Below are 20,036 nucleotides of genomic sequence, written 5' to 3'. Positions count from 1 at the left end.
TGGGGTCTGTTGGTTTTTTTTTGTGTGTGTGTGTCTCCTCACAGGAAAAAAAGGCAATAACTCCTTACAGGATTCTCTTGCAAAGTTTATGAAGGCTCTGTTCATCATAGCCCAGAGCACCTTGAAAATAAACACAAATGTTTTGGGAATACTCCCCCAAAAATGCTATCCTGACAAAGTTTACTCTGTGAAGGAAAAACACACCTCTGCAAATAGGAATTGGCAGACTACTAGAATAAACACCTTCCTAGCAGCCATTTCATAGCGCTTCTAAACTTAAAATGCCCCCAGCTGAAGGTTTGTAAGAGTTAATATGATGCCCATGAATACCATTAAATACAGATCAGCATTAATTCAGTTTCTAAATAAACACAGAAAACAGTGGTTTTCATCATCCTTGAACCAAGCAGAGGAGAGTGTGGACATCACACAATGCATGTACACCAATTGTGTGGACATCACACAAGCTGTACACCAATTCTAAGTAACCACACACTGAGAGGAGCCTGTTTTAAATGCATCTAGTTCTATGGAAACCTGACCTCACCTCCCTGTGTGTTCATCACCTGCCAAAGCATGTGGTTTTAAAACGTGTTTATGTAAACTACCCAGGATTTCTACATTAACTGATTTTGTATACAGCTGGAATTAAAGACAGCTGCAGAAATTTCTGCAACAAAACTATCTGGATAATACATAAAAACCAAAGAAAAATCAACTGAACAACAGTCTTGAAAATGCTTTATTGAACTGTGTGTCTTATTGTAATGTGCAGAAGATGTGTTTGTTTGAAAAGACTACAGCTTGAAAAATTTTTTTAAATCCTCAACAATCAATAAAAAAGTCCCTACTAGGGGTAACTCTCAGGATAACCAGAAGCCTCATGTGAAGTTTTCCTTGAAACATTTTCTGTTGCAGAGACTAAAAGAGAACAAAGCTAGTACTTCTCTATGTGGAAGCAATCAGGATTTGAGGATTAAAAAAAAAAAAAAGAGAATGGAACTTAAACTTCAGTCTACAGGGTTGCTTCTTTTGCTGCTGTTATTTTGGATTAGCACACACATCACAGTTCCGCTGAGAACACCATCTGGTGTTCAAGTCTGTAAATTTACACTAGAACACTACCAATGCTGCAGAGATGGGAGGATACAGAGAAAAAGAGAGGGGTGAGGTGAGAGAGATCTGGAAAGACACCATTATGATTAAAAAGCCTAGGTTAAATTTTCATCAGAAGCTGTGGGCACTTTTGTTTTATAAACTAACTTTACATTCAAAAAACCCACGAAAAAAAAAGGAAAGAAAACCCAAACCAAACATACTCCTTCTGTCCTTGTGTCCAGGAGATTATGAACTTCTATGCACAAGAACACCATACTCTTTCCCAAACCACTAGGGTTTACAGTGTAGGCATGCAGGTGGCATGATTCAAGTAACAGCCTTTTTCAACTTTTTTATACCAGCAAAAATAACCAAAAGAAACCATAAATAATAGGTGTTAAAGCTGCATTAAGAATTCAATTGAAATTTACTGATAATCCGGGAATCCAAATCCTCATGCTCTCCTGATACTGATAGGTCTCTGCAAACTATGAAGCAAATACATAAATAACTCAAAAATATGACTGAGGCTGTGAAAGGCTCTTTAAACTAAGACAACATGATTCAGATTAACTTATTTTTTTTTTAAACACAGTGAATATATGAATTGTCTACACCTGAATAAAACATATTTAACAATGAAAAAAATTTAACAACCACAAAAAGGAGAAACTTTAAACAAAAGTGAACATCATTTGATTTCAGGGCACACAAAAGCCCCTTGCAGTAGCTTCCGGCAGTGGCCTTACTGTTGTGTCTCCTACAGATGCACAAAATGAAGTTCTATTCCACACGGAGGTGATGGCTAACACAGCACCATAGTGGTCACATGCAGCAAAATGCCACACCCTGGTCACTACAATCTATCTCACTGCAGAGTTTCCATCCTGTGTGGAAACAGTACATAAAGATGTCATTCTGTCACATATTATTCAAAACCTACTTTGTGGCAACAAACTGCTAAGTCAGCACTAACCTTTTTGTCATGTAACCTTTGAATAATGGGAGGTTTTGGGGTTTATAGTTTTACTCCTTGTATTTAAGTTTTTAAATGACAAGGTCACTAAAACTCATGCACGCTGCAAAAAACATCATGCAGTAGTTAAGGTAAACCATCCAAGCAGTTTTTATTCATTAATATTCATAAATACACACAGCAGCTTCATTAGAGATTTTTCATTTTTTTCCTCTTCAGTTTGAATGTGGAGTATTAGGAGAGCCTTTTGTCAAGGTACAGGACACAGAGCTTTCTGCTCTGCACTGCAACCTACATTTACCTGCTAGAAGTAAAAATTAGTTAAGTGGAAATGATTATCATATATATCTTTTCTCTCTTTCCTTTGAATGTACACAATGTAACAAGAGTGACAGACCTGAAATTACAATCACCAAAACAAACCCAAGATAGCTGTTGTCCACTTTCATTGGCAAATACAGCACAGAGGACATTGTCTGCAAAGTGGGATGTCATCAAAGAGGAGGTGGAGGAGGCTCGTTTCCTTTATTACTCTCTTTTAAATTTAGGTTTTCTAAAGCAACATCTAGAGGCATAATATCTACACAGCCCATAGCACCAAAATCTGCAATCTCCCCCCGCTCATCCTCATCTGAGGAGGAACTTTCTTCCCGCATCAAAGTGGACAGTAGAAGCTCCTGAACAAACAGGCTGCAGTCTGCCCGTTCGCTTTCCATTGACTGACGCTCTGCTTCTGACATCTTTGGATCATTCAACCTGCACAGCAGCAAGGGAAGAGAAGACAGGCAGTTGGTAAAGGCCCATTTCACAGATGACACTACTGACAGGCACCAAAAAACACTCAAAAAACATTCCTACAGCACAGTCCTGCCTGCTCTTCGACACGTACAGCTCTGGCCACCAGCGATACCTCAGCACAACAGGCAGGCATTCAACAAATCACTCTTCCCCTATTGCTACATCATCATTCAAAGTGGAGCTTAAAGCTAGAGGAAAACAAACAGCTATTTGTGAGGTTTCCTGCTATTCAGGAGTCTTCCAGGGATGACTGTTGTGATTTCCTAGACACTCATTACATGGCTGTTTTGCTACTAGGTCGACTTCTAAATTAACATATGCCACAAAATACATTACTGCATGTGCAAAGCCTAGGATTCCCAAAGCACAACACAGCATTCATTCCACCACTTTTCTTACCACATGCCCTAACAGGCATGGAAATTGCTCACTCCAACTCTGCAAGTCACAGTCTCTGATACTTGCAGGTATTTTGATAAAGTTTCTCAAATAATAATGAGTTTCTGATTGAAACATGTCACATGGGATTATTTTGCACTTAAGATAAAAATCAGCTTGACTCAAATCCAGGTTTCTTGACACAGGAGCTGTTAAAATGCCCACACTCTTCCACAATACCAAACAAACAAGAGCATGTATGAGGTGGTGTATCAGAGAGATGTGGAAAACATTTTTATTTCAGTTCAACAGCCAAACTTCCAAAAGAACTGGAATGACATAGCAGGTGACTCCTTTTTAAAATAACCCTGATATCTAGGTATAATTTCAGAATCAGATAATTATTCTGTTAATTAATGGCATCCTTTATTTGCTTCGTTATCCAGTCTCCAAAATAACTAATATTTAAATCCCTATTCAACATTCAGCTTTTACTAAAGATTAATTTCCTATTGAACAATACGGTCTTATGACTCTCTCCCTCTCCATTACGGCTCCAGTCTATATGCTTGTGTCACTGAAATGCACTTGTTTTTCTGAAAGTAGTAGGGGAAACAAACACAATTTAGTTAGGAAATAGTCCTTTTGTTCCTCTTGAAATTGAGATGTCACAACTAATCCTTAGCCATTGCTTAGAAGCAGACACCAAGTTTGAAATGATGTTACAAATGTAAACAAAAGCACAGTGTGTTGGCTACAGACTTGATGAAGGATCTCACAGAAGACTGCTGTCTGGTGTCATAAGTAATTTATTCAGTCAAAAATAAAAAAACTTGCCTCCTTTTCAAGGTTTGCAGAAATCCATACTCAAATCTAACCCTTTAAACATGTTCCAAGGTTTGTCAAAAAAGTACACCGGACTTGTGAGACTGCCTCTGCCTTTTGCAAAACAATAGACCACCACAGGATATTTCAGCAGCCACCTCTTAGAGATGGCTTTCCAAAACACAGAATAATTCCCTTTGGGCCATCTATAAACTGCTACTCTTGGATATTAAATTACTGTTTTTACTTTCATGCTAGTAATGTGGACAAAGCAAGTTTTACATATTATACATTCTGTGACCATTGTTGACATCTCCTGTGAATATATTCTGTTAATTCTGGAATATATTTGATCAGATGCTGCTTTACTAGGGTGTGTGTCTAAATCCCAAACACTTAAGTATAACTGAGCTCTATTTATCTCTGTCAGAACCACAGCAAACAGAAATGCTAAAAGTAAACACACAGAACAAGTTACCTTGCAAGAAGAAACTGGGAATTCTGGATAGTCTGCTGACTGTTTTCTGTGTTGGATGTGTTGGCTGTTGTTGTAGATTGTGACATAGTGGTGTTGACACTGATTGTGTTGGTGCGCCTAGTTGCATTGCGTGCAGTCTCCAGTTGTTGTCTTGCTGCCTGTGCATGCTGTCGTTCCAACTGCAGTTGCATCTGCAGCTGCTGTAACTGAGAAGCAGAAGGGCCAGAGGAGTTGAGCTGTCCTCCTGCAGTACGCCTCACGCCGGATAGCTGAGATAAAAGCTCTGCCAGAGAAGAGAAAGTTTCTGTGATGAAAGAGCTTAAATGAGCATTACACAATGGAATGAATATGCCCTGAATTCCAGTGAATTGATTATTTTTTTCAATCAATAAAACCAAAGAACAAACGATGAAGGGCTCATGAAGCTCTTGAAAAAAGTCCTATCACTCAGTGTCTCAAATGGTAAGGAAGATTAAGACTCACTTATGCAGACTTATTCCAAATAAGAAGTCAAAGTTAAATGCCTTCAAAAAAATGAGAGCGCCAATCTAAAGGGAATGCCTGGCAAACAATGTCCTCTGCAGCAATTCTCTGAAACTTCAAGTCAAAGCAACAACTGACTAAGAAACTATTTCATTTTGGCTTTGGTTGGTGATTTTATTTTCCTCCCAATGAGTGTTCCATCAAAACACAGGCTTCACCTTCTCAGTATCCCAGGAGGAATCTGTGCTGCAGCAAAGAGAGAAGTACAGTAACATTGCTTCAAATATTTAATAAAAAAAATTTTAGAAAACATATTTAAGTATTGACTCACATCAGCACTGAAGTGGCCAAGCACTTTTGCTCTATGAATTTTTATTTCTGCCAAAAGTACAGAGAAAGTCTAGTGATTAAAAAAACTTGTCCCTACATCAGGGGATGGAATGCTTATCCCAAGTTTTATCCACAAAGAATTTTTTAAAAATAAATATTAGCAGCAATATACTGTTCAGTGCATTACTGCAGAATCTCTTATACATCCTATGTACACCACCTGCTTGCTGTGCTTGATATAAGGGCAGAAGGTAGAAAATGATATTGTTCCTGCCCCCCTGCTCTAGTCACAAAGTTACTACACAGGTCATGATAATTTTTCTTACACTGCATTAACAAAGCACAGTCCTTCTAAATAAGTCTTTATTTGAGGGAATAGAGCAAGATACAGTTGTTTTCCACATCAGGAACTCAGGATGGTCAAGTCATTTTTACCAGCACTGTTAGCAATACCAAAACTTTTAATACCACTGTAATTACTAGAAAATGCCACAGCGACAAACAAACAAACAAATAAATAAAAATTAAAAAAAAAAAAAAAGGTAACTGATGCTATAAACATAACCTATTTTAAACAGAAAAATTATGGTTGTCTTTCCTATTTATTATTCCAGAAAAAGGGAAGACACATCAAACTTCTAGACAAGATTTATTCTTCACTATATTCTCACTGTAAGTTAAAGCATAGATTTAAGCTTAGGATATAGCAAAACAATATTTTGGAAATGGATACAAGCTTGAGACGGAACCTTGGTATAAAGGACACCCAGCTCAGTATGCAACTGAACTCCAAATTAAAAAGCACAGCTTCCACCAAAAAAAGAAAAGGTCTAGAAGAATGCAATTTCATCTCACATTTAATGCTGCTAAGTGGGAAGGTCTTGTGTGCCTGAAAACAACCTTTAGCAACCACTCCACATTTAATGGAGCTGAACTAGCCGTTCTTGGAAGAAAAATATGAGTTCTTGCACTGGAGGCTTCACAAACATTCCCCATCGTTGAACAAACTCTAGTCCTTTTCAGACCCTCCTGTGACCTCACTTAAATTACTTTCTTGTCCTGATGGGATACTTCTTCCTAGCTCCTTTAATGAGTTAAATCAGGTCACAGCGGGCCAGCAGAGCACCAGCACCAGTAGAAAGACAGCCAAGGGGACCAGGATTAAGGAAGGTAGTGGAGCCACAGCTCCTGTTGCAGTGGCAATGCCTCATTGAGCTGGCTGCCTGGCTATCTCCCTCTGGAGAAGTCAATACACAATAGCAGGAAGCTTCATTTAGAGCATTATGCCTTCTTGGCATCTGAAGCAAAAGTAGATTATGGAAGAAGCTCTTGAGCTTTCCCTGACACTTATGCTGCTATAGTCAAAGACCACAACATAAAAATGTTTAAATTTCTGCTTAGGGAAAGTTGGGTTTGTTTTCAGATGTCTTCATTCTCTATTTTTTCTTTCCTGTAAAAAAGATATTTTCATATCAAAGCTAAACATACACAAACAATTTATTCCTGGGAATCCTGAAGACACATCTTTATTTTCTGGTGTTGACAATGAGACACTTGCCCCTCAAAGTTCTTCTAAACTTTACCAAAATAAACTGCAAATACATTTTGGAATAATTTACAAGTACACCTTAAAAAAAAAAAAAAACAAACCAACATGATATTATCAAATACCCCCATGATATTATCAAATATCCCCATGATATTAACAAATCTGACATTCAAATAGCAGCAGTGTTAATGCAAACTGAACATATTTTAAAGGTGTATTAATACTCAATTTCAGCAAATTTCATTCAGATACTCTCCTCCATAAACACCCTTATCCACATAGCAAATTAAAATGAGATGTACTAAAGCAGGTGGTGGCAACTGGACACAGCCACTTGTAAACATATGTAACACCTGTGCATAGATTAGGTTTAGGAATAAGCCTTACACTGTCTAGAATTAAAATCGCAAGCTACAGGCACTGGTTTCAGGTTCAGCAACTCCATGCGCAGGCCATATGACAACCCAGCTGAGCACTCTGCTCACCTGCAAGCAGTCCCCAATTACACTTGCACTGTGGAGCAGAAAGCAGGGCAACTACTGTCATCTTAAATTTTACTTCTTCTGTGTAACGAGGAGACTGGGGTAAAATTTGTGGTTACAGCTCTTACCAGCTATAGGATCCATGGCTTCTCTATTGCTTGGAGAATATGAACTCTGAGAAGACGAAAGCCCACCAGGGGAACTGGTAGTAAAGTGCATGTTTGATCTACGTGCACGGGGACCTCCTAAACCCCGGCCTGGGTGGAACATCCTACGTACATGCCGAACACCACTGGATTCATCATAACCAAGAAGTTAAGAAAACAGAACTGTTTGACCTTGAGTATTAAATGACAAGGACATTTGATAGGTGAAATACTGAGGTGCACACTGTTCTTCATAAAATAATGATTCAACTTCTGAAGCAAAGCTAAGGTACATTGTAGCAATGGTGCAAGTCAAACTTACTGATCTGAAGTCAAGATAGCCAGTACTGTGAACATCAAACTCTCTGCATTTTCCAGGTTTTTATGATGTTTAAGAAACATCAGGATTAATTCCTTAGTTTTTTTCAGATCAAAGTTTTCTGCTCAGTAATCTGAAAACTCTGACAACTGCATGTTCAGCCAAGATTACTAGAGAGACATAGGGATTTTATTCTCCCTCCCCAACTCTTAAGTACGGAAAATAATTAAAATGTTTATTGCCATCCCTATTAAAGTACATAATAATTACTGTATTCCTTTTGACTTTTATACTTTTTTATGCTTTTATCCAAGAAACTTCATCACTTCAATCCTTAAGATAATTTTACGTTTCTGGAGTATTTAGCACTTTCATCACACTCTTTTGTTTCATGTTCCCTCTTTTAACCGAAGAAAAACCACTAATTCCAGATATGACAATGATGGTTTTGATTTTCTCATTTTCTACCACTTCTCCATATCATGCTTACATTTGAAGGCATACCTTTCATAAGTTTTCTCATATGAAGTAAGAGACGATCAACAAATTATTTTTGTCAGAAAGTTAACCTTCATTCCTTCAAAACAGTCCAGATAAGGCTTCCTTTTATGTTAAAAATCACTAGTATAATTCACTAGTGCAAAATGAAATAGCGTAGGCTTGAATATTTTATTTTACAGTTACCAGACTTTTAGCCTAGAACCTCCTATCTCCCATGTTCTTTATAATAGTATGCTTACCACTCATATGGTATCCATTACTGTATAACAGTGGTACCCAACGCAGTTTTCATAATACACAGTTAATACACAGTGGTGCAAAACCTCAAGATGTCATAGAGATTAAGAACTAAAGGCTGAAAGAAATTACTAGACATCTCATGACAAGAAAGAACTTCTGGCTATTACAAAAAGATTTTACAGAATGGTTGCCTTTTTCAAACGTATTAGTTATACTACAGTGTAAAACACTTAACACCTAGGGTGTAAGAGGAAAATCTCCTCTGGCACAGAACACACTTTGCCAAGCAGAGTGCCCTGCACCTCTGAGTGTCCTGAAACTGGATGCTGGCGGAGATGAGATACTGTATTAGATGGACTACTGCCCTCATGCAGTTTGGTAACCTTTTCATAACTAGATCTGGTAGAAAAGGCCAGTATCTGAGGTTTTTTTCAAGCATACATGGAACTGTGGAGTAACTTTCCTAACTGCAACTACTGAAGTATTTCCAGACAAATATCTTTCTTAAAATACTAGCTAAGTGTGCACCCAAGTCTTATCAGCTATGCTAGAGTAAGAAAAATGTTTGTAAACCTTAACTTGTGACAAACAGATAGTCATGAGAGAACTATTTGTATGATTGATGCTGAAAAGCTATATTTAATAAATTTTCAAATATTTTCCTGCTAAAGTAAGAAACTGCACTTCTGAAGTTGTCCTCAGACTGTAGGAATAAAGAACATCACTTGAAATGTCTGCACAAGGTTCATAAAAAGAAACACATGTAGCCTTCTGGGACAACTTAAGGAAAAAAAAATAGAAAATCCAGCAACAAAAGCTTACCTAAAACTGTAACAGAAATCTTCACTCTAGAAAACCTACAAGCAAAGAGCCTTCTCTCTTATCTCCTTTTTGTACATGAAGGTTGTTATAGAACACGGACTCTGTGTAGTTTTAACTTCACATAAAGATGTTTAGAACAGCGAGATAATGGTATCAGAGAATAGCTTTCTAACAGCTCCCCGACTTTGACAGGTATTCTCCCCTATGCTGCCAGACCCTGGATAAAAAGGTCATTTTGCCTTCCGTTTTTCCTAATTTAGACCTGCCGGTTGCTTCCGCCCTGTCCACAGGGAAAGCTGAAATACAGGTAATGACTTTTATCTGACTTTGTACTATTCTTTGCATTATTAGTTACTACTTCACAGAGCAAATAAACATCCAAACTTCTTTACACTGATCCAATTATTGTTTAGTAATTAATACGTGTGCCTATTCTATCCTGACCTTAAGCCATGGTTACACTAATAAATGCAATCAAACACAATCATAACTGAAAAAGAGCCATCCCCTTAAATGCCATCTCCATTCTGTTAGCATAATGAAATCCAGTTGCTAGAGCTTCATATTTTTTTTTTCCTTTTTAAAAATCTTTAAACAAAAAAGCCACTGTCCAAATAATAATGTAGTCTTTTTGTCTGGTTGTTTAAATGAGACACAAAGGAATACTTTAGAGAGATTACTTATTGTAGGTAGGTTACAAAGCCTGCATGTCATTAAAAAAGAAAGCCCAAACCAAAATACATTCCACCAGTTAATCCTAGGGGAAAAATAAAAATAAAATAAAAAATATTCCAAGAACAAGGATTGGAAAAAAAAATACTTCCAGCTCTTCAGTCATCAAACGTAGATAAATCTGCATAACCTGCTGCTAAAGTAACTGAAAGACAAGATTCTATTTCCCAGGAAAACTGAAGTGTTTTCCAAGTTATGTTTAGAAAATGTCAGTAACACTATGAAATTATGTTATTAAAACATAGTGTTAACAGTAGTGTTAAGCAAACTTAAAAATCACTCATCAAAACCAGCTAAGCTGAAACCATCCTCAGATCATCATCTTCATGTCACAAATACTTACAGCACACTACAGAATCTGGATATATAAAGCATCAGCAAGACTAATGATCAGGCAGGATAAACCACAGTGTAAGCAGAAAAACCTTTCAATGTCAAAGTTCTTTAAATGTTTTTGCTGTTAGAGCAAAATGCACTGTCAAGTATACCTACAGTCTGTTAACAATCTGGTATTCATACTTTTTAAAACTAGCAAATGAAACCTTTTAATTTTGACCTACAGATCTCTTGCAATTTAAGGTCCAGGAAAACCAGGGGTATGATTACAAAATTCAAAAATCAGTCATCACAGCTACTAGAAGAAACAGTCTAGCCTCTTCGCCTCAACTTTGAAAGGATATTAAATCTCTAGGAGCTCTGTGTTCCAGTGTAAGATGAGCTGCAAAGTCATCAGTGACATGATTCGGATCCCCTCCAGGTAATGCTGCACATATTGGACAAATCTGAAATGACAAAGCAAGGGGGGAAAAAAAAGAAGACACCTTTATAGATTTTACACAAAATAGAACTCACGTAATTGAATCAATCATTGGACATTGATTTTTATGCTTTGAAATCAAATTCTAGGTATGCATAAACACCTGGATATACATATTCAAAACCCACAGAAACTTCATGATTTTTAGAACGCTATGAAAACCAGAGCTAGAATTTTCAAATTTGATTTGCAATGTCTTGAAAACTAGTCTTTGTATGCCAATTCTGCCATAGACAGTAGTGTGATTACACATAATTACTGTTTGCCTGCTTGACACTCATCCCAGCAGAGGAATCAGAATGAAACCACATATATTTGCTTATGTATCAAACTGAGACTACCCATCCAGGCAGCATGTAACTACAGGCTTGGCAGGGTTCAGCTCCATATCCCTACACAAAAGTATTTGGGGAAAAGGCAGTGACATCTGTCTTCAGTTTATTTTAAACCAAAACACACGTTAACTAAGGAGACAAACAGTGCCATTAAAATTGCCATAATTATGAATTGTTTTTTTGAATAACCCCATAAACAGTTTGAGAAGCATCTTCCATTTTTATTTACAGTAGTTTTGCAGACTGATTTTTAAGTTTCAGACAAAAACCAGCCATTCCAATTATTCCCCCAAATGTTAAGAGCTCAAGTTAAGAGCACTTTGACAGTTAAATACTACTGCTATGAATTTCTCTCTCTGTTCCTCACAGTCAAATAGTCTTGCCTTTATGGAGAAACTCTGGCTGCACGATAAAGTTGAGATTCCCAGGGCTCTTCATGCAGCATATACTCAAGTTGTTGACAGTAGAGAATAGAAATAGTGTGGCCAGCAGGACTAGGGAAGTGATTGTCTACCTGTACTCAGCTCTGGTGAGGCCACACCTCCAATTCTGTGTTCAGTTTTGGGCACCTCACTACAGGAAAGACATTGAGGTGCTGGAGAGGGTTCAGAGGAGGGCAACAAAACTGGTGAGGGGTCTGGAGCACAAGTCTGATGAGGAGCAGCTGAGGGAACTGGGGCTTTTAACCTGGAGAAAAGGAGGCTGAGGGGAGACCTTATCACTGTCTTTGACTGCCTGAAAGGAGGTGGGCACTGGTCTCTTCTCCCAAGCAGCAAGTGACAGAAGAAATGGCCTCAAGTTGTGCCAGGGGAGGTTCAGATTGGATATTAGGAAAAAACTTCTTCAGGGAAGGGGTTGTCAGGTGCTGGACAAAGCTGCTCAGGGAAGTGGCGGAGTCAATCACCCCTGGAGGTGTTTAAAAGATGTGTAGATGAGGTTCTCAGGGACATGGTTGAGGGGTGTACTTGAAAGGTTAATGGTGGGACTCGATCTTCCAAGTTCTTTTCCAACATAAACGATTCTATGATCTCAGCAGACCATGGGCATTAGGAACACCTATATAATAGCACACACATCTGTTTTACTCTTGTGGAGGTGAGGATAAGGTCTTGAAATAAGTTTAGTGTGAAATCTCAGCTGCTTTTGACAGCAGCTGCTATTCTTTACTGCCACTTCCATTTCAGTAGTCAGCTCTGAACAGAAAATCAAGCATTTTGAAAGCTTTTTGCTACAATGCCTTCCCCTTTATTGTCAATGTTCAGCAGTTCTCTTTAAATAACTCCTCTTTTCAGATCTTTTACCATTACAGAAACCACATAAGCAGACACACTACGGAGTAAAAACATCTTATTACAGGGTAATGTAACAAATACTCAACTATGCCAACATATCATACAGCTACCCTGTAGAGAGACAGGCACAGACATAAATGGGACAGTTGGTCCTGAAGTCCATAAATTATTTATTAGGTTGGTGCAAAAGTAATTTCAGTTTTGGACTATGAATTTTAAATCATTTTAACTATGCTCAAACACAGCTTTATTATCAAAATAGGAACCATTACAACCAACACATTTTTTGCCAATAAGAAGTTTGTTTATTCCTGCAGTGTAAAAATCCATGCTCTGGGATTTGACAAAGCCTTGGAAAGTATTTTCTGCATCCTGCTGATTGTGGAGGCATTTTCCCTGCAAAAGCTGTTGAGATGCTTGAAGAACTGGTGGTCAGTAGGCGAGAGGTCAGCTGAATATGGCAGATGAGGCAAAACTTCATAGTTCAACTTTCGAAGCATTGGTTGTGCAATGTGCAGTCAATGTGTGGTGTTGTGGAGAAGAATTTCTGTTGACCAATGCCAGCTGCAGGTGTTGCAGTTTTCAGTGCATCTCATCAATTTGCTGAGCATACTTCTCAGCTGGAATGGTTTCACCAGGATTAGGAAAGCTGTAGTGGATCAGACTGGCAGCAGACCACCAAATAGTTGTCTGTGACATTTTTTTGGTGCAAGTTTGGCTTTGGGAAGTGCTTTGGAGATTCTTCTCAGTCCAACTACTGAGCTGGTCATCACTGGTTGTCATATAAAATCCACTTTTTGTGACACATCACAATCCGATCAAGAAATGGTCTGTTGTTGCATAGAACACAAGATGACGACATTTCGAAACTACAACTTTTTTTATTTTTTCTCAGCTCATAAGCCACCCACTTATCAAGCTTTTTCACCTTTCCAATTTCCTTCAAATGCCAAATGACCATTGAATGGCAGAGTTCTTCGGCAACTCTTCATGTACTTGCAAGAGCATCAGCTTTGATGATTGCTCCCAGTTGGTCATTGTCAACTTCCACTGGCTGGTCACTACACTCCTCATCTTCAAGGCTCTCGTCTCCTTTGTGAAAGTTCTGGAACCCCTACTGCACTGTACATTCATCAGCAGTTCCTGGGTCAAACGCATTGTTGATGTTGCGAGTTGTCTCCGCTGCTTTACAACCCATTTTGAACTCAAACAAGAAAACCGCTCGAATTTGCTTTTTGCTTAACATCATTTCCATAGTCTAAAATAAATATAAAATAAACAGCAAGTAGTAAGTCAGTAGCAAAAAAAAAAGCGAGAAAAGCGCACTAAAAAGATGTGTTAGATATCCACATTTAAGAATGTATTCCAATATCAAACGGCAAATTTCACCAATGCAAAAATCACATTTACTTTTGCACCAACCTAATATAAGCTGCTTAACTCATAGCAACAGGAGACATCTTCAAATCCATCTTTTTTTCATTTAACCTACTCAGAGGAAGCAAAATCCCAATGCAAGAAGGACAACACACTTCTGAGAGCAAGAAAGCTATTTCACTAAGAGAACCAAGGCCATATGAACTGCACATATTTACCTGAAGAGACACAGTCCTCAGAAAAACAGTAACTAAGAGAAGTCATAAGCCACAATGAGAAGGAGGACATTTAAGTATTCTAACCTTAATTCTACACACGAACCAAACTTTCAAGAACTCTCTGTCTGGGAAAGTTACTGAAGCACTGTCACCCACAAACAAAAATTTAGTTAAACTCTGCAAAATCAGAACAAAGACTGCAACATCACTGATTAAGTGTGACATAACTGAAAATATCATTGTTAATAGAACATTCATGAACAAATGGTACAGATGAAAGGAAAGCATTGTCCGAAGTTTCTACTGAAGCTATGATCATTTGTATTAAAAAGTCATGTTATCCTGAAAGATGTCTGAAAGATGACGGAAAAGTCTTAAGTCAGTCACAGTCACAGATTAACCGCCAATCTCCAGAAATACGCTTATATTACTACTGCCTCCCTATTTACAGACAAGATAACCACTTTAAATGGCAGTATTTCTGTCACCTCAACAAGAGACACTGTAATCTTCAAGAATGAAAGAGGAATTATTCAGACTGTCTCAGGCTATCTATTTCATTACTGCAAGAAAAGCTCTCATCAGTTTTATCCACAACGTATCAACAACCTAGTCTTCACAGTTCAGTTACAAGGAGCCCAGTTACTGCCTTGCTTAATGTGAGAAAGTTGCTGCGGTGCAATGTAATGGTAGAAAAAATTATGTCTTTGTTCTGAGATTCAAAAATGACTTTTGATGAAGTTTCCTAAAATTTTTCTATTTACAATGCTAGCGGACTTCTAGTTGAATGCTGCATTTTATTCAGAATAGCTGACTGACCTGAAACCCAACACCAACAGTAAATCATCATACTGACAACCAGACTGTTCTGTACCTGCCTTATAACGTTTTTCATTGCCCTTGGACATTTACTGGTAAAGAAATACTGGTAATTACTGAGGTTTTAGTACTCACCAAAATCACATGACTTATTCTTTTTAGTGCATAACCTTAAGAGACTTAATTACAAAACTTATGACTACTCCCACAGATACCAGTATAATTTTCCATTAAAGTACTTCAGAATTAAAACAATCACCTTCAAGGAAATATCAGACTCTCTCAGAGTTCCTCTCCAGGACCTCAGTGCACTGGGGTGCCTTTCCAAAGTGCCTGTATCTTAACACACACAGCATAGGGAATAACCACGATGAGCTAGAAATCTGCATGCAGTTGCAGGACTACAGTCTTCTTCAGATCAAAGACATGCTGGAATGGCTCCCATGACTGAAGTGTTGGATCAGAAGAATATGAGCTCTTCAGAAAGGAGAGGAAGCGGATTCTTCAGAAGAGGGAGTCTTGCCCTTTGAGTGAGATCGATGCTGGAGTATGTGAAGAGCTGATGGAGAGCTTATGTGTTGGGATTAATAAGAGGACAGGCAAAGCTGACGTTACAGTGTCTTATAAAAGCAGCCATTACCAAAGACCCCAAAGCCCTGCCTGTAGCACCAGTCTTGTAGCCAAGCATTTATGGACTGGATGCTTCTATTCTGTCTGATGTAATCACCCGAAAATGGAAGGAGGGAAGAGAAAATCAATTGCACCCCAGACTCTTTCACCAACTGTCCCAAGGCCCTGAAGTCTTTCTTCATTCCCCACAGACTACGAGATGCAGCTTCCTCCCCACCTGTCTGGAAGACCAGCAGTGGGTAGTAGTCTGTCAAGTGCACCAGGTTGGGGAGTTCCCTGGCAATATCCCTGATTTGGGCTCCAGGCAGACTACATGCTTCCCTGTGATGAAGGTCAACTCTGCATATTGGGCCCTCTGTTCCTCTCAGAAGGGAATTGCCTACTACAATTACCCTTCTTTCTTCCTTATCAGAGGCAGTCTCGAGGTATGGAGTCAAATGCATCTTCCTACTTGTAGGCAGGCCTTCCACCACCTCACCTACCTCTCCTTCAAAATCCAGGGCCTCAAACCTATTGTGGAGGACACCTGAGGAAGCAAAGCAGGTAGGGAGGGGGGTCACCTGCGATGCCAAACTGGGACTTGCTTCCAACCCTCCTTGTCTTTTTGGTCCCCTACCTCTGCCAGACAGCAACAGAACAGGGGCTTCGGTCTCTCCCTTCTGCCTGACAGGGCAGGGGGTCCATCACCTTTTTGGGGGTATCTCCCTGGCGCCTTTCTGGCTGGCACACCAAGGAGTTACTCCACCAGTCTCCTTCTCACACACCCTGATGGTCCTCAGTCTCTTGACCTGCTCCTTAAGTTTCACCAGCATGCTGAATATATCTTCCATCTGCTCACACCTCACACAGGTGGAATGCCAGCCTCCCTCCCCTGGCAGCAGCAGGCTGCTCCCTCCAGCCAGAGACCTGAACAGCCACAGACTGGGGCGGGCCCTCTGTCTGGGTCGCCACAGTCTTTCCAGGGCAAGCTCTCTCTCTGGAGACCATGATCAGCTGCAGTCTGGGAGACTGCCAATAGGTGGGATGGTCTACCGAGCAAGGAGGGACAACCTCTGCACCCTGCTGCACGAGCTACCACACCTGCTGCTGCAGCACAGTGTGGCTGGTACTCACACACTGGTCTCACCTCCAGCGCCTCCCCGAGGCTTTTTCAAGGCAAGGGGCATGGGTGTGATCGCCATTACCCTGGCAACGCCCACGCCACATCAGCCGCTCTCTTGAGAGCGGCCGGGTCACGCTGCTCTCACAGGTTTTCCCTGACAAAGGAACCTCCCAAAACCCCCCTGTACCTCAGGATCTGCTGCTGCAGCTCCGGCTACACCGGCTCTGACCAGTTGACCTCGGGGAAAGTTGCAAAGTTAAACTCAAGAAGACGATAAAAATTGCAGTGTCTGTCTAAGTCCTACAGTGCAACTGATAGTGAAGTAAACTGTTTCACTTTAAAAGTTTTTAAGAAAGATTAGAACACCTTTGAGTCTCCAAAAGGTGGACAAACCACCTCCGCTATCACTTTCCACAAGACCCTTAATAGGCTTGGATAGGAAAAATTCATTTTGTTCCACAGAACTCCTTGAAAGTTAAAAAACTAGAAGATTAGAATAGATAATATTAATGTTGGTGATGAGTAGTCCACTTCAAACATTCATATTTTTCTAAGAACCTATGGAAGAACAGTTAACTAGACCAGAGTACCCTGGCTGCTGTTCTACTAAACTAGCTTCTCCTGCTCCCATAGACAACCAGGATAGTATGATCTAACAACTCGGATTAAAGTATTTCTATTGACACTTGTTTAATAAGGGTGTTTTCAACCACATCAAGTGTCCCAATAGTTAGTGATGGGGGAAAAGACCCTGCTTTAACAGCAATAGTTTCAGAAGAACGACAACTACTGCTGCATAAATACAGCAGGTCCACTACAAAAGCTATTTGAAAAACATACCAAACTGTCTGCATGTCTTCCTCTCTCTTACAGTTACAAAAGTCTAGCACAGCTGTGAGCTTCCAAGACAATTGCATACTGGTTGTGAAAAGGGAGACACGGCTATACCCAATAACCATGAGAACATTCTAAATTTCATCTTACAGGCAAGAGATGCCTAAACATGGCAATCTTTACATCAGGACAACCAAACAGCAACCATAACAGAAGAAAGCAAGCACATTATATTACGATACTCATTAAACATAGAATAATTCTGATGTCACCTCCAAATGTGGGTATGTCTTCCTACAAAGCATTTAAATGAACTCACGCTTCAAGAAATAAAAAGAACAAGAAGATACCAATTTTCCAGATGACTTTTCTTAATACATTCCCACCACAACTGAAAGCCAATTCCGAAGCTTCTTACCACTTCTGTTGATGTTTCAGCATGCTCAGAAGTAACATGTTCTTGAAGAGATGTTTCCGTATAACCCATTTTTCCACAATAAGGACAAGTAAAAGACTGTGGCTGCTCTACAGAGAAAGCTTCTCCACCATAGTACAAATCTGGAACACAGAGTGTTAAAACAGAGGTTACTTCAAAACAGTAGCATCATTTATTTTGTTCATATAAACCTCTTAATATATTTCACTGCAATCACTGCCAAATTAATTTGGTATTTAACTGAAATGGCTACTTTAATCTTGTATAAAGGCCACAGGCTGATATTCAATATGTGTTCACTTACGGATAACAAAAACCAGCCAGACTACATTTTATTTTCATTAGCGAACATAACATAGTTTTCTGATACCCAACAGGAGCCAAGACTCCTACGATGCTGCTACTGATACTGCCAAACCTTTGCTTTTCTGCCACTCTTATTATCCCATGTCCAGGGTCCACCCATGGTATTTTTCAATCATAAGTGAAATTTTCAAAAGCTGAACTCTCAACAGTACCTCAAAAATTTAGATTAAAATTTACAAGTCCTCAGTGACACCATATGTCAATATTTATGCTACAGCTGAACCATTGCTTTGCAGTAAGTAGTTTTAGAAACATCTCAAATGTATAATATAAAAGATAGTTAAAAGGGAATCTGATTATCTGTTACACACTGGTTGCAAATTGTAGGTGTGTTGAATTTAAGCACTTTTGCACTGCAGATGAAAACGAGGCACTTTTAAATTGCTAATGCATAAGTTCCCCAAACATAACATGAAAGTTTGTCAAACTGTGCAAGAAAACAATGCTTTTCTCTCATATCCTATGCAGGTATTACGTATTCTTCAGGAAACATGAATAAACTCCACACTCATATCAAGATAAAAAGTATGATTTCTTCCAGCAAATAATTTAAAATACACTTATATTTTGTCTAGGACTCAAGGATAAGTAACTGAAAAATATGTTCATAGAACTATGAATATTCTGCTATAAATTAAAAGTTGGACAAGTCTGAACAGATACTAGAATGCTTCAAGGCAATATCCATCTAATGTGTTAGGAGTATGTCTCCCTGATGGCTTAAGTCACAGATTGCTACGGTTTATGACAGCTGTGCTACTGACCTCTCTTTAGGACATCACTAGGAAGAACAGAACAGCATTTTTGTTTCTGCAGCCTTACAAAAGATGATACTTAAGCTAAAAAGGTACATATCTATAATCCACTATATTAACATATAGTATTTTACATATAACTAGGTTTTGAGGGTTAACACTCCAAGATCAATACACAAAATGAACTTCACAGTAACATGCTAATACACAGAATTAAAGATACAGAGCCAGATTGAACACATTGCAGAATAAAATTTATGTTCAGTAAGTCCCTGTTCCCCTTATTTGTAAACTGCTTCCAGAGAATTTAAATGATGGAGGATGAGAGAAAGATCCTCCTTTAAGAAGCATGGTAAGAAACGCCCAAGGAAACAGCCAGCCTTGCCAAAGAAACACTACTTGACACACTGAGCATTTTAACCGGTTCATCAGATTATTAACTATCACACTAAGCTTGAATACCATCCTGAATCTAGGTTTATTTTCATACAGACAAGGAAAACACTACTTCCAACTAGCCAAAGTAATATGTTCCGAGCCAATTAAGTCTTAGTTCTCCAAAGCAGCATTTGAGGTTCCATTTAATGTTTTACACAATAAGGCACAGAAATAACTTTTCATTAGAGAATCGAATTGCATATCAGATATGACACAAATGGAAAGCTATAAAGACTGAAAGTCAGCATGAATGTAAGTCGGAAAATATGTCCAAAAGATTAGCACCCACTTCCCCTGACCTGAAAGTCTTTTACACAGTACTGACACAAACATATGCCCAGAATCTTTATTAGAGGGAAATCCCAAAGGTCCTTGCACACCATTTACCAGGACTCAGTTCTGAATGCATCTGAGTCACCCAATAAATGCATGATAGGTGTTTCCTTGACAGGTTGTCTGG

General features: G+C 39.0%; 1 protein-coding gene across 2 annotated transcripts in view; it reads right to left on the bottom strand.

Annotated features, from left to right (window-relative positions):
- Positions 1-2,200: 2,200 nt before the first annotated feature.
- The window catches only part of KCMF1 (potassium channel modulatory factor 1), a 53,297-nt gene continuing 35,461 nt past the window's right edge, over positions 2,201-20,036 (bottom strand). For both annotated transcript variants that reach the window (XM_082074387.1, XM_082074388.1), the window contains 5 exons: positions 18,000-18,139; positions 10,838-10,939; positions 7,526-7,700; positions 4,554-4,836; positions 2,201-2,830 (listed from right to left, as the gene is read on the bottom strand). In XM_082074387.1, coding sequence (XP_081930513.1) covers positions 2,569-2,830; positions 4,554-4,836; positions 7,526-7,700; positions 10,838-10,939; positions 18,000-18,139 — 962 coding nt within the window. In that variant the 3' untranslated portion in view covers positions 2,201-2,568. The remainder of the gene's footprint in view (positions 2,831-4,553; positions 4,837-7,525; positions 7,701-10,837; positions 10,940-17,999; positions 18,140-20,036) is intronic.

Source organism: Streptopelia decaocto (genome assembly GCF_964273445.1).
Source record: "Streptopelia decaocto genome assembly, chromosome: Z".
Classification (NCBI taxonomy): domain Eukaryota; kingdom Metazoa; phylum Chordata; class Aves; order Columbiformes; family Columbidae; genus Streptopelia; species Streptopelia decaocto.
This window is presented reverse-complemented; position numbering and strand designations above follow the sequence as displayed.